The sequence below is a fragment of the Bos indicus x Bos taurus genome, chromosome 19 (assembly GCF_003369695.1).
Source record: "Bos indicus x Bos taurus breed Angus x Brahman F1 hybrid chromosome 19, Bos_hybrid_MaternalHap_v2.0, whole genome shotgun sequence".
NCBI classification, from domain to species: Eukaryota; Metazoa; Chordata; class Mammalia; order Artiodactyla; family Bovidae; genus Bos; species Bos indicus x Bos taurus.
In genome coordinates, this window is record NC_040094.1 from 35,289,351 (window position 1) to 35,306,459 (window position 17,109).

Sequence of the window (17,109 nt, forward strand, 5' to 3'; positions counted from 1 at the left end):
GTCCGTGAGAAATCTCATTTTCTTTCCAATTACAACTACTATTTTTAAAGTATCAGACATTCTTTTTTTCCCATTTCCTCCCTAATTTTTCAGGGCTCCTACTTGGCTGGCTTGGCCAGTCGCTGGGCACTGGCCTGCCCTGTGGCCCAAGGCGCGCTGCCCTCCTCTGGCCCTCGGTGTTCTTGACGGGGAAAGGGGTACTCTGGGGGCAGCGTCAGGCGAAGTAGGTGTAAAAGAAGATGTTGACGCACATGAGGAGGATGGCGTTGACACCGCAGACACGAGCCCAGAAGGCGTGTCTCTGGGATGCTCGGCCATCACCTGGGGGTAGTGGGAGGAACGGGGAGATGAGGGCCACAGGGTCCCACCCAGTACCCTTGCCTGCCACCCTGCCATGGGTGGGAGCAAGAGGGGGGCCTAGGGTCACACACACACACCTGTTTTCACTCCCAAGGGCAGGTCCTGAGCCAGAGTCCACCAGGTCAGGCTCTGGATCTAGAGGGAAGGGCAGGGGTGAGCCCAGACAGGGGTCAGTGACGGAAAGAGGGCAGGGACCAGGGTTAGATGGGGTTACAGGTCAAGACCCAGAAGATTCCTGAGTCAGAGAGGGTCAGAGGCCAGGGGTGAGGGCAGGCTCACCTGGACGCCCTGGGGGTGTGGTGTCAGCAGGCTCCCAGCGACCACCACAGCCCCGCTGAGCAGGAAGAGGGCCACGGCGAAGTGCAAGTAGTGGACGCCATGGAGGATGGGGGGCCGCGTGTCAGGGTGGCCGCAGGGCGGGGCTGGGTGCAAGAACTCCAGCACCAGCCTCGTGGCACCCACTGCCAGCCCCGCCATCAGGCCCCAGAAGGCTCCCTGGAGGAGAAGGCAGGGCTGCTGGGGCCTCGGGAGGAAGGCCAGGCCTCCCCCACTCAACACCCAGGCAGCAGGGGAGATGAGCCCTGAAGCCTCCCGCTCTTCCCACATCCCACCTGCTCGTTGGCCCGCCGCCAGAAGATGCCCAAAACGAAGACTGCGGTCACCGGTGGGGCCAGGGAGCTGGTCACCGACTGCATGTAGATGAAGAGCTGCCCGCCATTGGAGCCCTGCAGGACGGGGATCCAAGCCACACTCACGCCGACGAGCACCACGATGACCAGCCTGCAGGTAGCAGGAGGCGGGCCGTCCTCAAGACCCCCACCCCTCCCCACCTCCCCTGGGTCACTGAGGCTGGCTCTCCATCTGTCCCCTGCTACAGAGCTCCAGCCTCCTCCCCAGCCCCTGCTCCTCTCCTCCAAGAACACAGCTGGCCTTGCCCTCTCCAGACTCTTCCATGGCTCCCCGCTGCCTGCAGGAACCGCCCCCGACTCGGCCTGCAGTGCTCCCGGTCATCCCTGCCATCTCCCCCTGGTCTCCTGTCCATCTTCAAGGCCCGACTCCACCTCTCTAGGTTTGCCATCTCCCACTCCTGGTGGCAGCAGCCTCATCCTTTAGTTCCCTGCTGCACCTCCCAGCACACAGTAGGCACTCAATACAAACTTGTGAATGACCTGTTGCCCTCACATCCAGGCCAGACTGAGCCCCTGGTGGTTCCTCAAATCCTGGCGGGCCTTTGAAGGAGTTGGGACCTCTGGTGGCACACCCCACCCTCTGCTGTGCGTGGCCTGAAGCCCCTCTCCCTGCCCCCCTGTGTGGACACCTCCTCTCAGCTCCTGCCTGCCTCTGGCTGGTGTGAGCACCCTTCCTGCCCCCTCTACCCCCCCCCCGCCCCCCGACACCAGCAGGGACGTGTTTCACTCATTCCTCCATGAAGCATTCATGAGGAGCCTGCCTGAGAGACTGATGGGGTGCTGGGGCTAGGTCTTGGTGACAAGCGGGCCTGGTTTCAGTGCTGCCTCCGGAGTGGGGTGTTCTGTCATCGTGTGCTCAGGGCTAGGCCAAGGGAGCCCAGAGGAAGCACCAATCCAGGAGGGCTTCCAGGAAGAGGGGGCCCTGTGGCATTGGGGGACAAAACTGGGGCTAGGTGTCCATATGCTCTTCTCTGCTTAAGGGCCCCTTGCCTGTATCCTGGCTCACCTGGATGTCCCTCACCCCCAAGGTGGGTGATGGGTGGGACCCTCCGGGACCCCAGAAAGGACAGCAATAGGCCATATGTGCAGCTGGGCGGGTCCTCCCCTTCCCGGCCTGAGGGAGAGGGTGGAGGAAGGAGGCGCCCCCTTGATTAGGGCTAATTAACCCTCCGCCTGGCAGGCGGCGGGCGCTGCCCTCTTCAAAGGCACAGGCAGGCTGCACCCCACCCTCCTTGTACAGGCCCTGCGTCCAACACCAGACTCAGCATCTCTCACAGGGCTGGGCCTCTGCAGCCAGCCTAAAGTGTGGCCCTGGCCCTCACCAGCCTCTGGGGTTTGCTCTTCTGACTCAGCCCCCATCAGGCTGCCAGAGGGACCCGAAACCCAGAGGCTGTTCCTTCTGCCTGGAATGCCCTAATCAGCTCCTCCCCCAGCAAAGCCTCCTCATCCTCCAAAGCCCAGCTCGAGGCCCTCCTCCTCCAGGAAGTCTTCCTGCCCCCCCCAACCCCATTCTGCTGTCGGGTGGGCAGGCCCCCCCACTGTCCCTGGGCTGCAGCTGTGGTCACTTTAGGGGAGCCCCACAAGGCCAGGTGTCTCTGAGACCTCTCTGGGTCCCAGGGAGGCCCGGCACTAGCGGACTGAAAAGCAGGGGTGGGTGCAGGGAGGACCAGGGAGTGAGGCTCCGGACGCCGGTCATGAAGTGATCACACTCCGAGGCCTGTGGTGGCTCCTCCAGCCCCCGACCTGAGGCGATGCCAGGCTCCTGGGGGACCCCTGCTGCCCTGCCCTGTGTTCTGTCTCTTCTTGGACTGGGGCTCCAGAGACCCAGAGCCCGCATTGGGGAAACACAGCTTGAGCGGTGCTGTTTTAGGCAGGAAGCAGGCTGGAGGTATTGGGGGTGTGCTGGTGCTTCAAGAGGGCAGATGGTAGGGCTGAGCCCTGGGGCCCAGAGAGGGTGAGCAGCCAGGCCACATCACACAGCTGTGCGCCCACAGGCAGGTTGGCAGGGCCCAGGGTGGGCTTGCCTGAGGGGATGGGCGTGAAGGTGGGCCAAGGGTGCTGTTTGTGGGGTGGGCCGCATGGAGGGGAGACCAGCTCAGGACTTTGGCCAGGAAACAGCAGGCAGGGGCTGTGGAGCCACCAAAGGGGCCCTGAGTCTGCTGTGTCCAGCCAGGGGGGCGAGGCAAACCCCTGGGCAGTAGGAGAATGCCCAGTCCCAGCATCCGGGAGGCTGGAGCTGGAGGGGCTCAGGGAGTCACCTGGCTGGGAAAAGTGGCCCAGGTGCCGACCCTGGGAGTAGAGGGAGGGGCTCCCTGCCCTGGATGAGGCCCGGGCCATGCAGGAGCCCATACCTGCCGGCTGGCGTGTCCCAACACAGGCGGCTGTACTGCGTCACGGGACAGCTGCCCGGAGCTCAGGGGACCCCACCCTGAGGATGGGTGCCATGCACTCTCAGCCCGAGGGGGCACTGCTGGGTCAAGCCCAGCACCAGAGAGCAGGGTCCCTGGGGCGGGCAAAGTGGGGGTCGCATGGCTCAGAGGGAGATAGTTGGGGGCAGGACCCCTGAGAGGGCACCAGCTCCCCTTCACCAATCACAGAGTCTCAGCCCGGGAGCTCCTGGGGACTTAGCCAAGCTTGGGGATGGAGGGCCGGGCCAGACACAGCTACACCCACAGGAGGGGCGTCAGAACACCAGTGGGACCTACAAGACCTGCCTGATCTATGGGAGCCACTGGGCTCTAGTTCCTACAGGGGCCTTCCAGGGGAGGGGACTCAGTCCTTGCCCGGGGGTATCAGGTGGGCTGCCAGGAGGAGGGGCACTTGAGCAGATTCTAGAAAGATTAGATGAGTCATAGAGGGATAAGAACGGAACAAGCAGGGCTTAGAGGATGTGGGCAGAAGCTCAGTGGGGCCAGAGGGACAGCTACAGCCTGGGTGTGGCCACGCCCAAGTACTGGCTCCCGGCATGTCTGCAGCAACTGGGATACAACAGGGGACTAGGGGCTCAGACCCAGGGAAGACATCTCTGGGTGTTGGGAAAGGGGGCTTTCCCAGCAGACTCCCTCAGAGGTCCCGACTGGAGTAAGAGAGCTACCCAGGATGGGCATGGCCAGGGGCTGGATATGGAAGGTAGGCGCAGGATGTTCTGGCCTCTCCTCTCCTCTCCTTCCTGGCATCATTCTATCTCCAACCAGCAAACTCTTACTCATCCCTCAGTGCCCACCTCTGGGGGTTCCTCCTGGGCTGAGGGTGTGCTGGAGAAGTCCTCCTCCCCACCCCTCCCCCATACCGTCCCACCAGCAGCAGCTCCCGCTCGCCCGCACGGGGCCGCAGCCGCCTCCAGATGTCCATGGTGAAGAGGGTGCTGCTGCTATTGAAGATGGAGGTCAGCGAGGACATGAGCGCAGCCATCATCACAGCGACCATCAGCCCCCGCAGACCTGGGGGAGGGGTACAGGCCACTGTGACCTCCCTGGGCTGCTCCTGGGCCCTACTGATGAGGCCCCTCCAAGTGCCCGCAGGCAGAGGCCCAGAAGGGTTGGGGTGAGGGTGTTGGAGGTGGTGGGAGGAAGACCCTGACTTGGGATGCTGGGGCTGACAGTGGGCTCCTGCGGCTGCAGGCAACGTGTCTGCTCTCAGCCTCTTCTTTCTACAGAGCTGCCAGTTGACAGAGTGCTTCCACACCCGGACTGCATCTGACGGGTGAGGAGGTGGAAGCTCAGAGAGGAGAAGAGAGTTGCCCAGGGAGGCACAGCAGGCCAGAGGCAAAACCCAGGGGTAGTGGGGGAGTGACAAGGGACCCTCAGCCTGGAGCCCACACCCCGGGCAGGGCGCAGGGGTCCAGAGCCTGCGGTTTCTGCTACTTTTTGTGCATGGCTGCCAGGCAGGCTGAGAGGAGATAAGGCTGCCCACCTGGGGGATAAAAGCCCTTGAAAATGAATGAAGGGCCCACACTGAGGTGAGCAAGGCCCTGCTGTGCAAGGCCTCCTGGGGGTTGTAGGCTCCAAAGGGGCTGAGGGTACAGAGACTCAGTGCTGTGTGACTTTAGGTTGGTTGGCTCCCTCTCTGGGCTTTGGCACAAGTCTGTCTCCAAAGTTTCTTGTGCTTTTTCTTCAAGTGTGTAAGCACCTCCTCCACCTCTGTAGACTCCCTGTCTATCCTCCACCCCCACAACACCTATACACCCCTCCCTGACTCCAGGAAATGCCACCTCCTCCGAGGGCTCAGCCTTGGAGATGCCACTGCTTGCCTGGCCCTGGTTCTGCGTCTGACCTGCTGTGTGACTTCCAGGCATCTCATAGCTCCCTCTGTTCACTAGGCTGGCTGAGATGGGGCCCAAAGCAAAGTGAGTTAAATCATGGTTTCCCCCTCAAACATTTCTCCAACCTCCTTCTCCTGCTCAGGGAGGTGGATTACCTTGGGGTTTATTCTCCTCCCATTTCTCAGGTGGGGAGCTCAAGATCTTGGAGCTGGATCTCTAGGGGTTGTGGTGAGCCCCTCTGAAGAGTAGAGGCAGACGACGCCCCAAGGTGCGAGCCCACAGGGCAGCCAACCCCTGTGCCAGTCAGTTTCCCTGTGCTGTGTTTAATCCCACAACCACTTTGAGGGGTGAGTAGGCATCATTATCCCCAGTTTGCAAATGAGGACACAAAGCTATGAGCAGGGAAGAGGCTTGCCCCAAATACCTCTGCCAGCAAGCGGCAGAACCCAGGCCTGGTCTGGGAGGGAGGGAGGGTGAGAGGAGCAGGGTGGGGTCCGAGCTCCCACAGTGGGATGCTGAGAATCAGGAGGTGAAGCCAGCAGAGGACAGCCGTCTCCTCCATTTGCTTCAGTGGGACCACACCCCTCACCGTGATCTGCTTTCACATCCTGTATCCCACTGGCCGGGAATGTGGAAATGGCCAAAACACACCCATGTTCTCTGGTCTGCAGGGTCTCAGGGAGGCAGAAGCTGTAGGCTCAAGGCAGGGCTGGGCGCCTCGGGCCCCGGCAGAGTCAACAGTGGACTTGGGGGCCAGAGAGACTGAGCTCTGTGTCTTAGCCACAAGCTACAAGCCTGGGACGAGTCACTTTCCTCTCATCTGTGTCTCAGTTTCCACATCTGTAAACACAGCTAAGAACTCTGCCTCATAACATATAGGAGAGGTCGTTTGTGAGTGGGCCTGACACCCAGCAGGCCTGAAGGACGAAAGCGTGGCAGCCTTTCTTGGGGGCAGGGCCAGCACAGGCTAAGAGGATCCCCCAGCCCTGAGTTCAAACTCCAGCTTTGCAGCTCGCTTGTCACCTGACCTTGGCCAGGGCACCTTGGGTCCCAGGTTATGCATCTGTAAAGCCAGGATGATAAGGGACTTCCCTAGAGTTCTGTGCTTTCACCGCAGGGGGTGCAGGTTCTGTCCCTAGTTGGGGAACTAAGATCCCGTGTGCCCTGCAGGGTTGCAAAAAATTAAAAAAAAAAACAAAGAGGGTATGATGATTAGAGCACCAGGGTTCCTGAGAAGCAGGTGCAGGTCAGTCCTGTGCGACCCCCTGGGCATGGTGCTTGGTGCACGGTGGGCACCCTACATGCTTTCTGATTCCTTTCCTCTCTTCCCCCAGGAGCAGAACATCCCACCCAGGTGTCACACAGCATCACGCTGGATCCAGAGTGGCCTCCACCACCCCCAGGGCCCCTTGTCAGACCCAGCCAGGGCCTCACCCGTGGGCATCAGCTCCATGACCAGCTTGGGGTAGGCGATGTTGGAGCAGCCGATCTCAGCCCCGCAGGCCCGGAGGCACTCGGCTGGCACCACACAGCCCACGTCATCTGCAGGAGAAGGATCCTCAGTGTCCCCGGCCTGCCTGCCACCCTGGGGTGGGCAAGGAGCCTGGCTGGACCTGCTCTGTTATCACCTGCCATCAGCTGCTGCTCAGCCCTGAGCCTCAGTTTCCCGGCCAAGGTGACAGACAAGGAGGGGGCCAGTCTTGGAGCACTATTCTGTCCCTAGACACCCTCTCTCCCTGCCTTTCTGTCCATCACCATGAGCCTGTCCATACCCACGACGCTGGCTCCCTGTCCCCACGTGGGGCCGGGGCTCCCCTGCAGGGCTGCCTGCCCAAGCAGTGGTCAGTGGTCAGTGGTCAGTCTACCATCTGCCGTCTTCCTCCCCCTACCTCCTGCCCCCAGCCCTTCTCCCCAGAGGAGCAGGTGAAGGCCCTCCCCTCAGACTGTCTCCAGCAGCTTCCAAAGGACTCTTCAAACAAGAATGGAGGCCCCTCCACAAGACTCGCCAGACGCCAGGCTCCTCCAGGCTGGTCTCCTTCTGCACACTCCTCTCATGGTGTTCCAGCCTCCCCCCGACCCAACCTCCCTCTCCCAAGCCTTCCCACGGGCTGCTCAAAAGTCATCTCCTCGATCTGGGCCGTAAGGATGGAACCCAGGTTTCGCTGCTGACATTCCCCATGGCGGAGACAGCACCCACTGCATGCCCTCTGAGTGGACGTCCAGGGCCTCGACCCAGATCCGGACTGAATCTGAAGTCTCCGCCTCCCTTCCAGCACCATCGGCCCTGACCCCTGGGTTTTCAGCGGTGGTGGGGGCAGGGAGGGGGGCAGAGGTCAACAGAGAGTGACCTGCGCTCAGGGAGAACAGGCAACGGGAATGCAGCTGCTCGGCACAGGGGTCTGTTTGGGGTCAGAATGTTTCCACGTGTAGCATCGACGTTTCTGTCACTGAGCCCTCCTCATGGACCGAGCGCTCCTGGGTTAAGATCCCTACTTAGATGCCCAACCCACCACGGAGGGTTTCAGGTCTCCTCCCTTGAGCCAGTGGGACTGGAGTAGCATCACTCTGCCCCCACGATCCTCGGCCCGTCTCCAGCCCAGCCTATCCTGAGCGCCAGGCTCCTAGGACATCTGTACCAACAGCCCCCACTTCCAGTGCACCAGCCCCCAGCCCATGGGGGCTCCTCCCGTCACCTGCCCCCTCCACTGGGCTCCCTCCACCTGCTGCTTTGTCTTCTCACTGGCCCTCTTCCACCCTCTGCAGCCTCATCCTTTCAGAGTCACGGCTTTGCTCTTGTCACTTCCTTGTCAGGAGCCCCCTCCCCAACTCTGGAGCCCATGGTTTCCTGGAAAAAAAATTCCTTTCCACGACATTCAGACAGTCAACATTCAAGGCCCTGGACAGCTGGGCCCAGGTCCTGTCTTCCCAGCACCCGTGCCGGCCACCCTGACCTGCTTGTATTTTCTCACACACACCCAGCACCCGACGCCTTTGTGACTGGGCAGACGCGGCTGGGCTGCCTCCTCCCACTGCTCCTGCTCCATCCCTACCCTTGTTTGCCTCCGGCTTCACGCCTGTTGCAAAGGACTAGCTCTCGGAGGCTTTCCGTAACTGTCCCCCAACCCCTCCCAGGCAGAGCAGCTTCCTCCCAAGGCCTCCTAAAGCCCAGGCTTGAATCACAATTATTTGTTTGCATATTTCACCTCCTCCACCAGACTGGGAGCTCCCCAAGGGCGGACACTGGCTTTGAATCACCTCCGCTCCCAGGTATCACCCAGTCCAGGGCTGGGCCCAGAGAAGATAGTCTGTGAACATCTGTGAATGAATGAGTGAGTAAATAAGTGAATGGCTGGAGGAAGGGGAAAGGCACAGAAGGCCAGAAGGAAAGGGAGAAAGGAGCCCATGAAGCCCTAGGGGGGAGTTCAGGCACTGTTTGATCCAGCTGCCTTGCCCACCACTGTGCAGATGTGAGAACTCAGGACCAGAAAGGGCATAACTTGCCTAGGACACATAGTCAGACCCAGGATACAGCCCGGGGTCCCCTGGAGGGACTCTGGGTCCAGGTGAGGGCAGGTGACTGGCCCCTCCCAACAGGTTCTGGGCTTGGCCTGGCCGGCTCTGGCACCTGGAGGACTCAGCCCTCCCGGAGGGACGGATGAAGAGTCACAGCCACATAATGGCTTGAAAAGCCCGAGTCAGGAGATTCTGCCCAGGTTTATTCAGCCTGTCGCAGCCCACTGCAGGCTCCCAGGATGGGGCCCTGCCTCTGGGCACCTCAGGGTTTGTGCTGAGCGTCAGGAAAGAACAACCTCTCTTTTGTGACAGCAGCAGAGGTGTCGTCGCCAGCTAAACACTGGCCCCCATTTGTGCCAACTCAGGACTCAGCAGCCCCAGGCCGAAGGCAGGGCCAGGGGCCTGAGTGAGAGGCTTTGGCCTTGTCTGGTGCTGGACTCTGCAGGCCTGTGGGGGTGTCCCCACTGGCTCCACCTTGACATCAGCACCCCCACCCAGTGGAGGCCACGCTGGAGGCCTGAGGGCTGCCTCCCTCTCTGCCCTCCATGTCCTCCCTCCCTTCAGCCAGTGCCAAGTCCAGTCACTAGGCTTGGGGACTGGGGGGCTGTACCACCTAGCCCCTGTAACCCACGCCCTGTGGGAACTTCTAAGTCCATCAGTCTGGCCACACTCCTTCCTGCTCACAGCCTCCTGTGGCCCCCATCACCCACAGGAACGACCATGGAGCTCTAGCTGGGCACTACAGCCTCTTGCTCACGTGACCACCCTAACTACCACCAAAATGTCACCCACAACTCCAGGCCTCTGTGTCTGCTGTTCCCTCTCCCTGGAATACTCTTCTGAAACCCAGGGAGCTCCTCCTGACTCCTCTCGACTCTAAGGCATCACTCTCCAAGGGCGCCTTCCTGCCTCTCCAGAGGCGCTACCGCAGGAGCCCCTTGGGGAGCCTGGGCCCCAGGCGTGCACATCATAAGCTCACGCGTGGCAGGGTGTGGCTGTGTTTGTTGACTGACTGAATGACTCTCTTCTAAGCTGGTCACTTGACACACCACCTCAGGGAGTAAACAGGGTGCTCCCCACTCCCAGGCCAGCCTGGCTCATCCCTGGGAGCCAGTCTAGACCCTGATGTTGCAGGAGGAAGCGGGAGAAAAGAAAAGCACACAGACCTGCGTTTGGGTCCAGTTCTCCCAAACCCATACTGTGTGCCTGCTCAGCCCATTCAGTCGTGTCCAGCTCTTTGTGGCCCCACGGACTGTGGCCCACCAGACTTTTCTCTCCCTGCAATTATCTAGGTAAGAATATTTAAGTGGGTTGCCATGCCCTCCTCCAGGGAATCTTCCCGACCCACGGATCAAACCCGTGTCTCTTACATCTCTTGCATTGGCAGGCAGCTTCTTTACCACTAGGCCACCTGGGAAGCCTCCCATACTGTGTGGTCCTGGGAAACAGTTCTCGGGCTCTTTGCTCCTTGGTAAAGCCCTTCTGGGGACATCCACAGCCAATGACTCAACCTAAACTTCACACCTCACACAAATATTAACTCAAAATAGACGACAGATTTAAGTGTAAACTATCAAACTTCAAGGAAAAAAAATAGGAGAATATCATCAGAACGTGGGGCAAAATGGAGAGTTTTTAGACTTAACATCAAAAACATAATTCATAAAATGAAAAATTGACAAAATAGAGTTCATCAAATCTAAAGCTCTGGGGATTTCCCTGGAGGTCCAATGATTAAGACTCTGAGCCCTCACTGCTGAGAGCCTGGGTTCAATCCCTGGTGGGGGAACTAAATTCCACAAACTGCACAGTGTGACCAAAAAAACCCCAAACAAACAAACAAAACCAAAAAGAAGAAAAACAAACAAACAAACTAAAGCTTTTGCTTTGTGTAAAACATCATCAGTGAAAAGGATGAAAAGAAAAGCTGCAGAAACAAATTCAATAAAGTCACAGGAAACAAGATCCATACTCAGAATCAGTTGTTTCTGTATGCCAAGAGTGAACTGTCAGAAAGAGAAATTCAGAAAACAATCTTATTCTTTTTTTAATGCTATTTACAACGTATAAAAAATTGCTATTCATTTATGTATTGTAAATATGCTGTTTACAATACATAAAAAATTTACAATAGCATAAAAAAATAAGATACCTAGGAATAAATTTAACCAAGGAGATGGAAGATCTGTACACTGAAAACTATAAGACACTGAAAGAAACTGAAGAAGACACACCAAAAAATGAAAAGATATTCCATGCTCACAGATGAGAAGAATTAATAGTGTTAAACTATCCATACTACCTACAGTGATCCATAGATTCAATTCAATCCCTATCAAAATTCCAATGATATTTTTCACAGAGATATTAAAAACCATCCTAAAATATCTGGATGGAACCAATAAATGGTCCTGAGTAGCCAATGGAATTTTTAAGAAAGAAAAACAAAGCTGGAGGCATCACAGGCCTTGATTTCAAACCAAATCATAAAGCTGTAGTAATCAAAACAGTGAGGTACTGGTGCCAAACAGACACATAGCTCCATGGAACAGAGTAGAGAGCCCAGAAGCAAAGAGAAAGTGAAGCTGTTAGCCGCTCAGTCATGTCCAACTCTGTGACCCCATGGCCTGCAGCCCACCAGGCTCCTCTGTCCATGGAATCCTCTAAGCAAGAATACTGGAGTGGATAGTCATTCCCTTCTCCAGGGAATTTTCTTGACTCGGGGATTGAACCCAGGTCTCCAGACTTGCAGGCAGATCTTCTCACATACATGGTCAATTGATTTACGACAAAGGAGTCAAGGATATACAATGGGGAAAGGATAGTTTTTGCAATCAATAGTGTTGGGAAAACTGGACAGTGACATGCAAAAGAATGAAACTGGACTCCTGTCTCACACCACATGCAGAAATCAGTTTAAAGTGGCTTAAAGATTTGAATGAAAACCAGGTACCATAAAACTCCTAGAAGAAAACATAGGTGGTAGCTCCTTGACATCAGTCTGGGCCATGACTTTTTGGATTTGACACCAGAAGCAAAGGCAAAAAAAAGTGAAAAGCAAAAACAAACAAATAAAACAACTGGGACTACATCAAACTGAAAAACTTTGCACATCAAAGGACACAATCAACAAAATGAAAAGGTATTTTGAAGAATGGGAGAAAATATCTGCAAATTGTATATTTGATAAGGGGCTAATATCCAAAATATGTAAAGAATTCATGCAACTCAGTATCTAAGACTAAAACCCACAAACAAACCCCCAAAATCTGCTTTAAAGATGGGCAGAGGAACTAAACAGACATTTTCCCAAAGGAAACAAATGGCCAACAGGTATGTGTAAAGTACCTGTACAACATCACTAATCATCAGGGGAATGCAAATCACAACCACAATAAGCTATCACTTCACACCTGCAAGAAGGGCTATTATAAAAACACAAGAGATAACAAGAGCTGGCCAGGATGTGAAGAAAAGGAAACATTTGTACACTGTTGGTGGGAATGTAAATTGGTGCAACCACTATGGAAACAGCATGCAGGTTCCTTAAAAAATTATAAACAGAACTACCATATGATTCAGCAGTCCCACAACTAGGTACATATTTTAAGGAAATGAAATCACCTCCTTGAAGAGACATTTGCACTCCTGCTCATTGTAGCATTGATCACAATAGCCAAGATACCTGAGAGTTGGACTATAAAGAAAGCTGAGCACCGAAGAATTGATGCTTTTGAACTGTGATGTTGGAGAAGACTCTTGAGAGTTCCTTGGACTGCAAGGAGATCCAACCAGTCCATCCTAAAGGAGATCAGTTCTGAGTGTTCGTTGGAAGGACTGATGTTGAAGCTGAAACTCCAATACTTTGGCCACCTGATGCGAAGAGCTGACTCACTGGAAAAGACCCTGATGCTGGGAAAGATTGAGGGCAGGAGGACAAGGGGACCACAGAAGATAAGATGGTTGGATGGCATCACTGACTCAATGGAAATGGGTTTGGGTGGACTCCGGGAGTTGGTGATGGACAGGGAGGCCTGGTGTGCTGCGGTTCATGGGGTTGCAAAGAGTTGGACACGACCGAGCGACTGAACTAAACAATACTTTTGATGAATGGATAAAGAAGATGTGACGCTCATATAGATATATATGAAAATATTCAGTGACTTCCCTGGTGGTCCAGTGGCTAAGACCACATTTCCAATGCAGGGGGTGTGGGTTCCATCCCTGATCAGTAAACTAGATCCCATGTGCTGCAGCCAAGGCCCAGTGCAATCAAATAAATAAAATAAATATTGGAAAAGAAAATATTATTCAGTTATGAGAAGGAAAGACATCCTGCCATTTGTAACAATGTGGATGGATCTCAAGGGTTATATGCTGAGTAAAATAAGCCAAAGAAAGATAAATACCATATGATATCCCTTACATGTGGAGGCTAAGAATGCCAAACCCATAGAAATAAAGACTAGAATGCCATGGAGTATCAGTCAGCAATAGAAAGGAATGAGCTACCGATATACGTTGACCCGAACGAATCACCAGAGAGTGGATCAGTGGTGGCCAGAGTTAGGATGGAGATATTTGACTGCAGGGGGACAGTTCTCCACCTAGATCGTGACAGTTGTTACACAAACCTACGTGTGTGATGAGGGTGTACACACGTGCACATAAACAAGCACACGTAAGCTGCTGAAATCTGAACCAGCTTTCTGGCTGTGGTTATCGTACTGTGGTTATACAAGATGGCACCACTGGGGAAGACTGGGTGAAGAGTGCCTGCAAGCTCTCTGTTGGCTTTTCAACAGCTTCCTGTGATTCTAAAATTATGGGCAGGTAACTGCAGGGCTGGAGGCCCTTCAGCCCTGAGAGCCAGGACTCCCTTCATGAGCCCAGGGCCTCCGACCAGGGGAAGAACAAAAGGAGATGCCAAGGCCCAGAGACAGTCTTGAATGGGTCCCCAGCTGCAGAGGCCATTAGCCAGGCTTCAGGGCTCCCAGTGCTGTGCTCACCCCAGGGGCCGCATCCCTCTCACATCTGACTGTGGGGGGTGGGGGTGGGGAGGCAGGTGTGTGTGCACCTACCTGGGAGGTGCTGGGGGCACCTGAAGGGGCACCGTGTTCAGACACAATGTGAAGCCCCCGGGCCAGGGCAGAGGGCAGAACCCCGTGATGGGACCATAGAGACACTGGGCCGGGAGGCAGCACCACCGCTGAGGGCAGCAGACCCAGGGGAGATGGCCTGACAGGCAGACCGGGGGGTGGAGAGGGTCCTGAGGTAGGTTTTCTAGGGCCCAGGCCTAGAGATGTCAACAGCCAACCCTCTGCAGCACAGAGCAGTGTCCTCAGAGCCCCAAGCAGTCCGTGCATGGCTGGGAGGGGGTGGGAAGGCTGGGCCAGATGCCTGGCTGACTGGCTGTGGCACGCGACGGGGTGAGGGCTGTGGTTGGCGAGCTTTAATGGGCTTTGCTGTCCCCACCCTGGCAGCCTGCTTTCAGATGTGGTCCCCACACACCCCCGTCACCGGGGTCCCAAGCCCCAGGGACGCAGGTCAGAGAGCTGGGCCTGACCCCAGCCCACTGCTCCCCTCTCCGCCCTCCTCGCCCCAGCGCCTGGGCGCGGCTCATCATGCAGGACCAGTCCTGGGTCGGGGGGGGGGGGGGGGGCGGTGTTGTTCTCAGCAGGAAGCCGGGGCTGGGACCTAGAACTGGGTGCCTGCCCTGTCTACACCAGGCTCTGGGAGGGCCCCTGAGGCTGGGTCAGAGCGGCCCCGCCCCTGCTTCAGAGCCTCCCACCCCAGCACCCCAACTCTACTTCCACAACGGGTGAGCATCTGTGCATGCTTTCTGTCCCACCTGGGAAACTGGACACGGTTAGGTTGGACCAGGATTACCAGCAGTGTGAGGGAGGGGCGTGTCAAGGCTATCACCTTGCTGTGTGTCCTCAGGAGAACACTGTCCCTCTCTGGGCTGCAATGGCCCAGAAGCGCTTGGATTTTGGTCCCTGAGCGGTTCAGAATTCGGCCACCTGAGGCTGGTGGTGGCGGAGAAGACGCGCGCACACCCTCCAGACGTCTGTCCGTCTGGGGTGGGGTGAATGTGAATGTTTCCGGCCCCGCCCCCGGCCGCACGTGACCGCAGGTGGCGGCAGCCGGGTGGGCGGGGCCGCACTTAGTCACCGCCGCCAGCGCCCACGCCGCCCGCGCGCCCGGTAAGCGAACCCAGGCCCGCGCCCTCGACCCCCGACCCTCGGCCCCCGGGAGACCCGCCCGCTCACGCGCCGCCCCGAACCTCCTCCGCGCAGACCCCTAGGGTTGCCGATCGCGGCGCTGGGAGCTTTGGGGGCCCCTTCCCACCCCGGAAGCCCTGGAGATGCGGGGCGCCGCCGAGCAGGTCCAGAGGTCGTCGGAGAGCAGACTCCGGACCCTCCTTCTTGGGAACTTCTGGGGAGTCCCTTGCCGACCCTAGTTCCCCCCAGAAGTAGCCAGGACCTGTGGCGGCTCCAAAAATCCCCCGGGAGGCGGGCCCCCCCGCAGGTACCGGCACCCGAGCGGGAGGCGTGCGCCCCCGCCCCCCGCCGGCCCCTCCTCCGCGCGGCCGCCCCTCCCCGGCCCCGCCTGCACTCTGACCCGACCCTGCCCGCCCGCCCCTCCCGCAGGTCCGGGGCAGAGGAGAGGCGGCGGCCGGAGGCCCCAGAGCGCTCAGCGCCCAGCCGGAGACGGCCCGGAGCTGCGGAGCGTGCGGCCGCCATGGCCTTCTCGCAGGTGCAGTGCCTGGACGACAGCCACGTCAACTGGCGCTCCAGCGAAGCCAAGCCCGAGTTCTTCTACAGCGAGGAGCAGCGGCTGGCGCTGGAGGCGCTGGCGGCCAACGGCCGAGACGCCTTCTACGAGGTGCTGAAGCGCGAGAACATCCGCGACTTCCTCTCGGAGCTGGAGCTGCGGCGCATCCTGGAGACCATCGAGGTCTATGACCCCGGCTCCGAGGACCCCCGCGCCGGCACGCAGCCCCGCGGGCCGGAGGATGGTGATGCGGCCAGCGCGGCCGAGGGTACCCCCACCGAGGCCGAACCGCTGCCCTCGCTGGAGTACTGGCCCCAGAAGTCGGACCGCTCCATCCCACAGCTGGACCTGGGCTGGCCCGACACCATCGCCTACCGCGGCGTGACCCGGGCCAGCGTCTACATGCAGCCCCCCATCGACGGGCAGGCCCACATCAAGGAGGTGGTGCGCAAGATGATCAGTCAGGCCCAGAAGGTGAGTCGGCCGGCCAGAGTCCCCAAGAGACGCAGCCGGGCAGGCCTGACCTGTCCCGGTGTCTCAGGCGCCCATACGCGCGCACTCAGCCCAGCTCGGGCTTTCGGCTGCCTGTTGGGCTGCCTCCCTCCTGCCTTCGCCGGGATCCTCGGTTTCTCTGCAGAGCGATAGGGCACCTGGATCCCTTGGCCGCTGACAGCAGGCTGCTCCTGCTCAAAAGATCTTTGTGCATCGTTGGGGGGTGTTTCTGACTTCCTCAGACTTGGCGAGCAGATTCCCCAAAAGAAGGTGCTTGGACAGGGTGGGGCAGGAAGGATCACAGGGCTTTCCCTCACTGTCCCCGGGGATGGCTCTGAGAAGCAGGAGGTTCCTGCGCACACGTGCTCCCAAGTGCTCTGGTGTTGCTTTTGTGGATGGTGGAGACAGTCTGGGGCTTGGGGTAAGCATGGAGACTGAGAAGTAGCCTGAGTCTGGCCGAGGCTGGCCTGGAGATCCAAGTTCAACTGTGCCTTTTTCCTTGCTGTGCTGGGTGACTGAGAGCAAGTAGCTCTCCCTCTCTGAGCCTCTTCATGAGCTTTGCAGTGGCAGAACCTTCCCCGAGTGGGAGATGGGGACTGGCGATGGTGTGTTCCTGGGGGTGGAAGCAGAGCAGGTCCCAGTGAGGGTTGTCAACCTGGATCGAAGGGACCTCAGGCATTGTCTGGACCTCCTGCGGAGCAACCCCTGCCGAGCTGTGCCTTGTCCCGCCGTGGATATCCATTCAGCTGACACACTGAGAAGGGGTCTCTCCACTGGCAGCCAGCCAGGCCCTTGCTGGATAGCCATGACCATAAGCAGGGCCTTCTCTTGCTTCCATGTTTCAAGGCACATTCTGAGATGACTGATAAAGCCTGCCTTGCAAGTGAGGATTCATAAGCCAGCTCTGGACTCAGTAGAGAGGAGTGAGTGGTCAGCAGTGTCTGTTCAGGCCTTGGCCCGGCAGGGCAAGGTATTTCTAGCTGAATCTAACCCCTTCACTATTCTGGGCCCGCTCAA

At 57.8% G+C, this 17,109-nt stretch overlaps 2 protein-coding genes across 4 annotated transcripts in view; one reads left to right on the forward strand and one right to left on the reverse strand.

The window, feature by feature from the left end:
- Window positions 1-2: 2 nt before the first annotated feature.
- SLC5A10 (solute carrier family 5 member 10) overlaps window positions 3-17,109 on the reverse strand; it is a 55,001-nt gene continuing 37,894 nt past the window's right edge. The window contains exons 10-15 of one of the 3 annotated variants that reach the window (XM_027517182.1): window positions 6,745-6,852; window positions 4,339-4,489; window positions 972-1,140; window positions 640-855; window positions 438-495; window positions 3-321 (exon numbers count right to left, since the gene is read on the reverse strand). In XM_027517182.1, coding sequence (XP_027372983.1) covers window positions 215-321; window positions 438-495; window positions 640-855; window positions 972-1,140; window positions 4,339-4,489; window positions 6,745-6,852 — 809 coding nt within the window. In that variant the 3' untranslated portion in view covers window positions 3-214. The remainder of the gene's footprint in view (window positions 322-437; window positions 496-639; window positions 856-971; window positions 1,141-4,338; window positions 4,490-6,744; window positions 6,853-17,109) is intronic. The other 2 variants (XM_027517183.1, XM_027517184.1) reach the window with 2 other exon arrangements.
- The window catches only part of FAM83G (family with sequence similarity 83 member G), a 29,131-nt gene continuing 27,009 nt past the window's right edge, over window positions 14,988-17,109 (forward strand). Inside the window, exons 1-2 of the mRNA XM_027517181.1 lie at window positions 14,988-15,029; window positions 15,477-16,074. Of these exons, the coding sequence (XP_027372982.1) occupies window positions 15,568-16,074 (507 nt within the window). The 5' untranslated portion in view covers window positions 14,988-15,029; window positions 15,477-15,567. The remainder of the gene's footprint in view (window positions 15,030-15,476; window positions 16,075-17,109) is intronic.